This window comes from Kryptolebias marmoratus, linkage group LG21 (assembly GCF_001649575.2).
Source record: "Kryptolebias marmoratus isolate JLee-2015 linkage group LG21, ASM164957v2, whole genome shotgun sequence".
NCBI classification, from domain to species: domain Eukaryota; kingdom Metazoa; phylum Chordata; class Actinopteri; order Cyprinodontiformes; family Rivulidae; genus Kryptolebias; species Kryptolebias marmoratus.
The window spans coordinates 3,933,664-3,944,539 of NC_051450.1; the positions used below are offsets into that span (position 1 = coordinate 3,933,664).

The window sequence follows — 10,876 nt, forward strand, 5'->3', positions numbered from 1 at the left end:
AGTCATCTGGTTACCTGTCACTCCCATCTCCACCTGTGAGCAATATTAATCATGTCACCTGTCTCTACTTACCTGATTACCCTCAGCACTCAAATACCCGGTCATTTCTCCCACTAGTCGTTGGATCATTGCTTGTTGTTTGCCTTCGCTCCCCGTGTTTCCTTGTTGCCTTGCCTTGCTATGTATTTGGATTTCTGTTAAGTTTTAGTTGCTGCCACGTCAGCTTTTGTTTTGCTTATTTTTTCGTTATTTAATAAATTAGTTTTCACTTTCAGTATGAGTCTGCGTTCTGGGTTCGCCTCTGCCTCCACCGCTCCTGACACTATAGAGCTTAATAACTAAAGACCTGAGTAAAGATAACTGTTTTTCACAGTACAATAACAACACTTTTCTATATTGTTTCTTTACTTAAAGCTTTTTGCCAGCAGATAATGGTACCCATTTCTAGTCCTTTGAGGTAAGTATACTGCTTGTTTCCCTGCTTTAGCCATTAACAGGCATCAACAGAACTTGATAACGTGCTAAGCAGTTAACTGAATCATTTGAACCAAATATGCTGAAGCAAGGTAACAACTAAACCTTTAGGATAATTGCACTCATAACAAGAGCTGGGCACCACTATTTGCCATGGTATAATAACGACAGTGCTGCTGTAATGTATTTTACTTCATAATAAAACTTTAACAAGAAGACAGTAGCAGGACTTTATCAATATGTTTTATTGTACAACAAAGCCAGTGGGTGTTTCTTTATCTGAATTTAAGTCATGTTTAAAAACCACACAGTACAACGTCAACATCTAAAACTGTCCAAAGTATGGTCTTCCTTTGGACATTAGGAGTAATATGTAATTGACAGTCGAGTGACTATTGATTTTACTTTTAGATGACAGCCTACCTGGTCATTGAGAAGGAAGGCAGCTGAGTAGGGCGTCAGGATGGCAGTGTAAATAACCAGCAGCAAAATGAGCCAGTCCCACACTGCCTTGAAGGGGCTGTAATGCAAAACTGTCCACTTGTGAATGCGAGGAGCTTGGAGCTTGTATTCTGGCAACACATCTGCACCTAGAGACAGCACCTGGGTAAAGAAAGGAGAAGAGAGACAGGTATAGAGTCAGCCTTGCAGATCATGAAAAGAATCTCACATAAAGAGGAGATGGTGAAAGTAATCTACAGTCATGGGGAAAAATGTGCATTGTCTTTCAATTCTAGGATTTTACATATCAGGGAATAACATGACCAGTTCTTTACCAAGTTCTAAACTTATTTAAATCTAACCTCAAATGTACAAAAACACAGAAAAGATTCCACCATGTCTATATTTATTAAACAAAAATGAAGCCGAAAAAGAAAAGTTGTATATGAAAAACTGTGTCCGACCTTCCACGAGATTTAAGAGGAAAAGTATCAGCCCAGTGCTGCTGATCAGATGCACTGCTAAAGTGACCAGGATGAGGTCACAACAAAGTCAACTACAACCAAATACCTACAGAGAGTAAGGCAGGTCCTAAAGATCCAGCTGAATGGTAAGAACAAAGTCTAAGTCAACACATATCAGTCATCAGATACCCAGCTGGTATAATAACCTGGCCAAAGGAGGAGATAGAAGCCACTGACATCAAGACATGAAAGCTCCTCACAATGCACGGAGGGATCCACCCTAAGTCCAGCACCTAGAGACTGTACACTAAGAGAAAGGAGGGAGGCAGAGGACTAGTGAGCCTCAGAGCCACTATAAAGAATGAAACAACCAAGATCCTGGAGTACATCAGGAAGAAAGCCCCAAATGATGATCTGCTCAGTGAATGTCTTAGGCAGCAAAACCCCAATGTGGAAGAAGAGAAAGAAGAACTATCATGAAAAGATAAGCCCTTGCATGGCATGTACCACTGGCAGACTGAGGAAGTGGCTAATATCAACAAATCCTACCAGTGGATAGAAAGAGCTGGACTGAAGGGCAGCACAGAAGCACTAATCGTGGCAGCTCAAGAGCAGGCCCTCTGCCCAAGAGCAATAGAGTCTGGGGCCTATCATACCAGTCATGACCCAAATGCCCCCGAGACACTCCAGCCCATAATAGCAGGATGTAAGGTGCAGGCAGGCAAAGCGTACATGGAACACCAAGTAACCAAGTGGCTGGAATAGTGCACAGGAATATCTATGCCAAGTAGGGACTGGAAGTCCCACAGTCAAAGTAGGAGACTCCACAAAGGATGGTGGAGTCGACAGGGCTAAGACACTTTGGGACTTCCAGTTCCAGACTGACAAACAAATGATGGCTAACCAATCGGACATTGTGGTTGTCGAAAAGATACATAAGAAAGCAGTGGTGATAGATGTAGCAATACCAAGCGACTGTGACATCAGGAAGAAGGAGCACAAAATGCACAAGAAATACCAAGGTCTGAAAAAGAAAAAGGAGAATTTGTAGAGAGTCAAAGCCTCAGTGGTATCAGTGGTCATCGAAGCACAAGGTGCTGTAACCCCCAAGCTGGAAGAGTGGCTCCAACAGATCCTAGAAACAGCATTAAAGATCTCTGTCCAGGAGAGCACAGTCCTAGGAACAGATAACAACATTAATTTGTTATTGAGATTTACCAGTGAAATTCTTAAGGCTGTCATGAAATTTCGCCGTCAGCCTGACCTAAAAAATATTCTGATATCTGAATCTGGCTCCACTGAGTCGACCTTGGAAGGCTGGCTATCTCAAAATTCTCCTGGATGTTATGTAAACTTAACGCTCTCTGTCCATCAGCTGACTCTTTTAGTTGGGCTTTTATTAAAATGTATTTAACACTTAGCTGGCCTTTGGTACTCTTAGTTAGCCTTCCGGCACCTTTAGTTCTGTTTATCTTAGCTTCTCTTTACTCTTGTGTTTTATTTAGTGTGTCATGTTTTAGATATGTTTAGTTTCATGATTTCATTTCATTTAGCTTTCACATTTTAGCTGTACATTTAAGTCTTATTTAGATTATCTTAGCTTGTTTTAGATATTGTTGTGTTTTATGACTCATACTTGTGTGTTCACATGTTGTAAAGCACTTTGAATTGTCTTGTTGCTGAAAAAGTGCTATATAAATAAATTTGACTTGACTTGCGAAAGCCGTACATCAACAACACTCAGAAATGCTGCCAGTGCAAACTTTAACAACCAGCATCTCTGATGGTATGGGGGTGTGTTAGTGCCCATGGCATGGGTAACTTGAACATCTGTGAAGGCACAATTAATGGTGAAAGGTACATACAGGTTTTGCACGTTACAACGTGCAGAATGCAGTCCAAACCTGTCTCCCATTGAAAATAAAATTGAAAATAGGTGATGCATTACGAAGCACAAAACATGACAACAGAGACCCTGGACTGTGGAGCAATTGTACCAGCCTTTTTAGAAGGTGTTGCAGGCATCAAATTCAAATTGAATGAATATTTGAAAAAATAAAAAAATTAAAAATGATCCTGTTGGATGACCCGTGACCTGTGACTGAGACTAGGCTTTCTGTCACTGGGCAGCACATTTCACTCCAAAATACCTTGATGGTCTTGAGATTTCATTGTACCCTGCACAGATTCAAGACACCCTGTTCCAGATGCAGCAAAGCAGCCCCAGAACAGAACTAAGCCTCCTCCACATTTCACTTTAGGTACCATGTTCCTTTCTTTGTACGCTTCATTTTTGGGCCTGTGAACATAAACATGATATGACTTATGAAAAAGCTCCAGTTTTGTCTCATCTGAACTAAGGTCAATCTCAAGGTATGTGGCTTGTTAGTATACATTTTGACCAATTCCAGCCTGGCTTTTTTACGAGTTGGTGTCCTCCTCAGTCAGTTTATATTAAGTCCACTTTGGTTCAAACAGTGATCTGACACTGATGTACATTGATCTTGGAGTACACCACTAATCTTTTTGGAAGTTGTTCTGGGCTCTTTGGTTACCCTTTATGCTATCTGTCTCTTCAATTTGTCATCAATTCTTCTCTTGCGACCACATCCAGGGAGGTTGGCTCAAAATGTAAAGTCCTGTGGACTTTAAACTTCTGAATAATATGTGTAACTGTAGTCACAGGAACATCAACCCACTTGAAAGGTAATAATTTTCTTTCTAAGCTCCTGAGACAACTCTATCCTTAGCTTTCTGTGGTCCATGTTTAGTGTGGTACACACCATGATACCAAACAGCATAGTGACTACTTTTTACCCTTTAAAGGGGCAGATTGACAAATTATAAGATGTCTATGATGCTAATTTCAGGATACACATTACTTTAACATGTCTCTATGGTCAAATTAGTTTAAATCTTTTCTAGAGGTGCCATCCTTTTTGCCAAGTCCAGTTTCATTAGTTTGTTTTTAAAAATAAATCTGTTTAACCAAAATTCAATACAATGCTTGATTTTCATTAGTTGCTTTTTAGTATTTTTATTCCTACTAAAGTTATGGTAGCACTTTATAATAACTTCACCTTTTTTAGCCTTATTTAATAATTGATAATGGTTAATTAACCTTATATAAATCATTAATTAGGGATGATTCATACTTAATGAGCTATAAGTTATCATTATTTAATTTAGCACACAATTTTCTCCTCTCACAGGCAACAGTTGCAAAAACACAACAACACAGTTGACTGTCCCGTCGATAGTTGATGACATAACAAAGACAGGACTCAATCACGCCTTTTTTTTTTAGAAGAAGAAGAAGATGATGACGGTGAAAACTTTTCATGGCCAACAATCCCATTGCATATAAAGTAGGTCCAGATAAAAAACAACTACTTACAGAGTATGAGGCTTATGGAAAACTGCTTCCTTTCAAATTAAAGTAATGGCACATGATTGTGTTGATTTTGGTCTGATTTCCACAGGTGAGAAGAAACCTGTGGCCCTTCAGGGTTTTGTTAACTTAATAAAGCATGAACAGTCTTCATTTTAGAAGGGTTCACAAAAAGACCTAACTACTAGAAACTGCCTTAATTATTAATGAACCACAGGAAAAGTATATAGGTAATTAAACATTTTCTAACCATTAATACATTAACACATGGTGTGAAAGTACATTTATTTGACTATACATATACACACAGCATATAGAATAGTTAATTCACGAGTTATTAAGCTGAATAAACACTGAGTGTGTTCGTTTTGGAAGTAATTAGACTTTATGGGTAAAACATTAATAAATGTGTTAATTTATAGCCTATTAAGCGTGAATCATCCTTAATTAATGATGTTTTCAAGGTTAATTAACCCTTTGTTATGATTAAATAAGGCTAAAAAGTTGTAGTTAATATAAAGTGCTACCAAAGTTATTTGAAGTTCTAACTTCTTTAACTTCTTTCACTTGTAAATAAATCAGTTGAAAACTAAAGTGTGTTTGTTTCAGTTCAGTCCTGAATCTTGGGTGAGTAAAATCATAGCTCAAATCTAATGTCCTTCATTATTGTAATCCTTAGCATCTACAGAACAAGGAACCAGATGAGGTTTAAATTGAGGTCAAGGGTCACATGTACCAGGACTGATAACAGTTTCCTATAGGAATGTACCTTGCTGATTGCTTAGCACATTTCAAACAAACACACAGGGACCTACTGCTTGTCCTACCCTGACAATTCCTTCGCTTTCATTTTCCTATCATGTAATCTGCCTCTGGACCAGATTCACACTCATTTTGTATCAGAACACCACACTGCTTCCTCACTCACCTCATGAGCCACAAGAGATGAAATGCGAACAGCCCTTCGAACCCGGGCATTCCTCGCCCCCTCCTGAGGGAGGCTGTCTCGTCCACTCAGCGACATCTCGCTCATCTGATCGGCCCAGGAGCCCCGACCCACAGACAAAGCCACGTCTCGCCAAGTTTCCCCCATCCCCCCCCAGCTGCCCCCCTGTGCCCGGCTGCCATCCACGCTTCCTAGTCCTGCCACTCCGTCAGCCGTGCTCCCCACTCTGCTCTCACTGAGTGATGGGAACAATGCAGGTGTCACCATAACTAGCAGTTGTGACAGAGTCACTCTTCCTCCCAAGGCCTCTTTGCGTCCTCCTTTAACACCTTCCTCCTCCTTGAATGTATGGTGGCTGATCTCTGGCAGTATTAAGAGTTTTTCTTTTCTTCTCTCCTCAGTTTATGCTCACTTTAATTATTCTGTCTCTTTCTTCACTCTCCGCCTCCTTTTGGCCTATCTTTTATTTTTTGTTCGTCTGTCGTAAATCTCCCAGGGCTAGTAGAAAAAAAACAGTTGCTATCAAATCCACAGCTGTTGCTGGCCTGATGGAGTGCTCAGATAAACTGCCTCTGCTGCTGCTGAGGCTTCCCTCTGCTCAGCCTTTTCCCATCCTCCCTCCCCCCTCTCTCTCTTCCTCACTGCTTCTCTGTTGAAGCTACATCGTCTCTTTATGCTTCATCTATTTTCAATCTCTCTCTCTCTCTTGTTTTGCATCATGGCTTCTCCCATCTGAACTTGCACTAAGACTGTATAATTAGTATAAAAACCAAATCATAATTTAGATTCACACACATGATCTCATTTGTAATGAAATGTATTTCACATGCGTGTATATTTACTGTCTTTCACCTCATGCAACACCTCTGACGTATTAACTTTTCAAATCACAAATGTTACAGCAGTTACACTCTGCTCTGACAGATTGAAATTAAAGGCCTAGCATTCCTTGCATATCCCCTACCACCTGTCATGTCAGTTTTAAACTGAGATGATTTTATTATGAGAGGGGATGGTGTTATTTCTGTTTTTTTTTGTCAAATATTTTAAATTATATCATGCAAAATCTCATGCAAGATGTCTTGAGATGTGTTAGCTTTCAAAGTATGTGTTATGAGTTGGGTTGGACATCGTTAAATTTGAACGATTCTGGTTCCATATTCACATTTTGATTTTGGTTCTTAACGATTCTCGATTCCGATTTTTTAAGAGGCATTATATGCTGTAACCTTTCTGTGGCATTCATTAATTTGTTACACCAACAGCTTTCCCTTGGACGCTATGGTGAATGGAATAGCACGTCATAGAGTCTGATCAACTGCCTGGCTAATATTAGCAATATCAAGTCGTTTGGCTTCTACAACTGCGCCGCTCCAGGTAGCTGCATGTTGGAGTAGCTCTGATACATTCATTCTGAGATATTTCTTTTGAAAACTTTAATTCCTCCTTTTTCTACTTGTAAGTCACTTTTCTGAAAGACTATTTCTTCTGGTATTGGATGCTGTGCAGCTACAAGGATTTTTTACTGAAACCTTTTATTTTTTACATCTTGTTATGTTGCGTTATTATAACAGTGGTGGGCCGTCAGGACCAGCAAGGCCTTCTCTGCTGGCCTAACATAACCAAGAATCATCATAATTATGATAAAGGTTAATTTAATTTTTAATTTACTTTCCCTAGAAATCTAAAAGTATTCATATTCTCTTCATGTCATATTATGCTCCCCATTTTGTTTTCCATCCTGGTGTTATAAATGCTGGCATAATGAAAGGTATTTATTGACTAAGTTGGACATCGCTGAAGGCCTAAGTGTGAAATGCACCGCCTGCCACTGAACTATTACAACAAGGTGTCTTTTTTCACAATCAGGAGCAGCTGATTAACATCTTTTACTCTTCAGTGTTAAACATGAAGAACCCTGAAGTCCAGTCATGGCCAGAACCAAGCAGACCGCCTGTAAATCCACTGGAGGTAAAGCTCCCAGGAAGCAGCTCGCCACCAAAGCTGCCAGCAAGAGCACCTCAGCCACCAGCCGAGTGAAGAAGCCTCACCGCTACAGGATCGGTACCGTGGCTCTCAGGGAGATCCACCACTACCAGAAATCCACTGAGCTGCTCATCCAGAAGCTGCTCATCCAGAAGCTGCCCTTTCAGCACCTGGTCCGGGAGATCACCCAGGACTTCAAGACCAACCTGAGCTTCCAGAGCTCGACCATCATGGCTCTGCAGGAGGCCAGCGAGGCTCACCTGGTGGGGCTCTTTGAGGACACCAGGACAGAGGACACATCGGGACAGACCGCTACAAGAGACCCTTCCTGCCCAAAGCCGTCAGCATCTATAACAACTCTTTAACAAAACCAGGATTATGAGCTACAACAACATTTAATTTACCTTTGGGATTAATAAAGTATTTCTGAATTGAATTGCACTAAATTGTCTGTGAAGAAATAGATGGGTTAATGTTAGCTGGGTATTTGCATTTGAGTTGATCCATTCATTTGAGTTTTGATTTTCATTCATATCCCACCCTAAAAATGATTTAGCCTGCCATGTTTAGAGTCATTTCTTTCAGCACAACCTCCAAAGTATGAATTTCAAGTTTTGTTTTTTTACTTTTGACTTACTGTATTAACACAATGGACCTAAAATCTCTCTCTCTCTCTCACACACACACACACACACACACACACACACACACACACACACACACACACACACACACAGACACACACCCATACACACACACACACACACACACACACTGCAGCTCAAACTGCAGCTCCATCATCTCTAAATCCAAACCTCAAACAAAAGCTGGAGCATGTTCAAAAATTGCCTCATTGGTTTGACTAAAACACACTAAAACTGACTAAACTTAACACTAAACACACTACACAACACACTAACTATAAAATCCAATTATGCTAAATATCACAAATCTCATTACTCACTCCCGCACTTGCTGTTTTTTTGTTTTGTTTTGTCGCCACCAAATGTTCTTCAACGTTTGCCCCTTGTTCTGTTTTTTCCTGTGAAGATTATGAGGATTGACTAACACTCACTCAGAATGGAGAGAGGTGTGTGTTTTTTCATTCGGCAGGGTTGGGGTTAAGATCATATGGAGGACACACACACACAGACATGAAGAAAGACATCATGCCTTCATCTTTTCTGGCAGGTGATCAGAACAAACTATTTGTTAGAGTGGATTCAGTCAACCTTTCAAACTACTTTTCTGATCTTTATTGTTTTCTTGTTTTTTCTGCTGTTCTGATAACACATGTGAACAAGAAGCTATACACTCAGTGGAGACAGATGTAGGCAAAAAACAAACAAACAAGCGAATGTAAACATCCCAGCTGGCAACAACCACAATGTAACTTTATAAATTGCAAAGAAGACAAAACAGAAAACATTTATCTATAACGACATAGTACATTAATCTTTAAGCCAGTGAAAGTTGCTTCATTTAAACAGCATAATATTGACTCAGGGATAAACTCATCATTCAGGATGACTGGTGGCTGTAGCATTACTCAAAAAAAATATTCAAGAATGTCTTCAGTGGCCAGAGATGGGACTCATAGCTAACCTCACCATTTGATTCAAAGGTTTGTAGAACTTCTTTTTGCAACAATAAATCTTAGTTTTCTGTAGGATTTTATCAGTCTCTCACATGGTTCTGGAGGAATTTTGGCCCACTCTTCTTTCCAGTGTTGCTTCAGTTCATTGAGGTTTGCAGAAATTAGTTTGTGCACAACTCTCAAGATCCTACTACAGCATTTTAATCCGGTTAAGGCTTGGACTTTGACTAAACCTACATTATTTTCTTTTTCAGCCATTTTGTTGTATATTTGCTGTTGTGTAACCCAGTTAAGACCAAGCTTCAGCTGTCAGACAGATGGTCTCACATTTGACCCTTAAAATACTTTGGTCTACAAAGAAGTTCATGACTGAATCATTGACAAAAGATGTCCAGGTCTTGTGGCTGGCAAACAACACCAAATCACAAGCTTTTCACCACTGTGCTTGACAGCTGACATGAGGTGTTTGTGCTGATCTGCTGTGTTAGGTTTTCTCTGGGTAAAATAAGACTTTGGTCTTATCTGTTCAAAGACCTGCTGTTCACTCAGCATGACTTAGGTTTGTAAGGTTTTGTCTGACATCTTCTTTTTAGAGACAAAAGGCTTCCTCCTGCAACCTGTATAAAATATGCCATATTTATTCAGTCTTTTTTTAAGTGTCCTGTCATGAGCTTTAACTTGCTAGCTGAGGCCTGCGGGTACTGCGGGTACTGCGGGTAATGTGGGGTTGTTCGTGTGGTTCCGGAGTGGTGAGCTCCTGCTGGGTATTTGGGTTATTTAAAACATGTTCACTTTTCAGGTAGAACAGAGTATGAGGGGGGAAAAGGTAGCAATACATAATACAGCCCAATGTAAACCTGGTACTTACAGGGTCTGTACTTGGTTTTACCTGTTTCATGCCGGGTATATACTTGGAACTTACCAAGTATGATTCAATATCCTGTAGATTCACTTTTAGCAGCAGTAACTTGCTGATATGTACTTACTTGTTACATACTTGGTACATACTTGATACTTACATGGTACATGTACAAGTACAAGTATGGTACAAGTTTTCAGGTATGTACCAGTTACTCATTAACTATTTACCAGGTTTGTAACTAGTACATATTGGGTATTTACATATCAGTTACTTGTTACCAGGTATGTAATAGGCACTTATGCATTATGTACCTAGTACTTACCTGATATGTACCAGGTTCTACGGGGTTGGCTTAGCTCAGTGTGTAGGGTGGTTGTCTTCCAATCGAATTGTTGGGGATTTGATTCCAAGCCCCTGGAGAATGCCAAAGTGTCCTTGAGCAAGCTACTGTAACCCCCACCATCCACCAATATACTTATTAGTGTATGAGTGAGAATATAAAAGTACTGTATGTAGTGAGTAAACATATATAATTAAAGACACTGTATGAGTGTGTGTTATGATGCTGAGATTGCCTTCACGTGCCTGACCTGTTTCTGTGCCCGGACCTTGGATTCCTGCTTACCCCCAGATAAGTTTGTCTGCCTCTCTGGTTCTGACCTTGCCTCAGCCTGTCCACGTCGGAGTTCAGTTGCCTCCTGAGTCCCCCCCCCCC

General features: G+C 40.2%; 1 protein-coding gene across 1 annotated transcript in view; it reads right to left on the minus strand.

The window, feature by feature from the left end:
* kcnh2b (potassium voltage-gated channel, subfamily H (eag-related), member 2b) overlaps positions 1-10,876 on the minus strand; it is a 235,656-nt gene that overhangs the window by 56,645 nt on the left and 168,135 nt on the right. Inside the window, exon 7 of the mRNA XM_017433948.3 lies at positions 898-1,077. Coding sequence (XP_017289437.1) covers positions 898-1,077 — 180 coding nt within the window. The remainder of the gene's footprint in view (positions 1-897; positions 1,078-10,876) is intronic.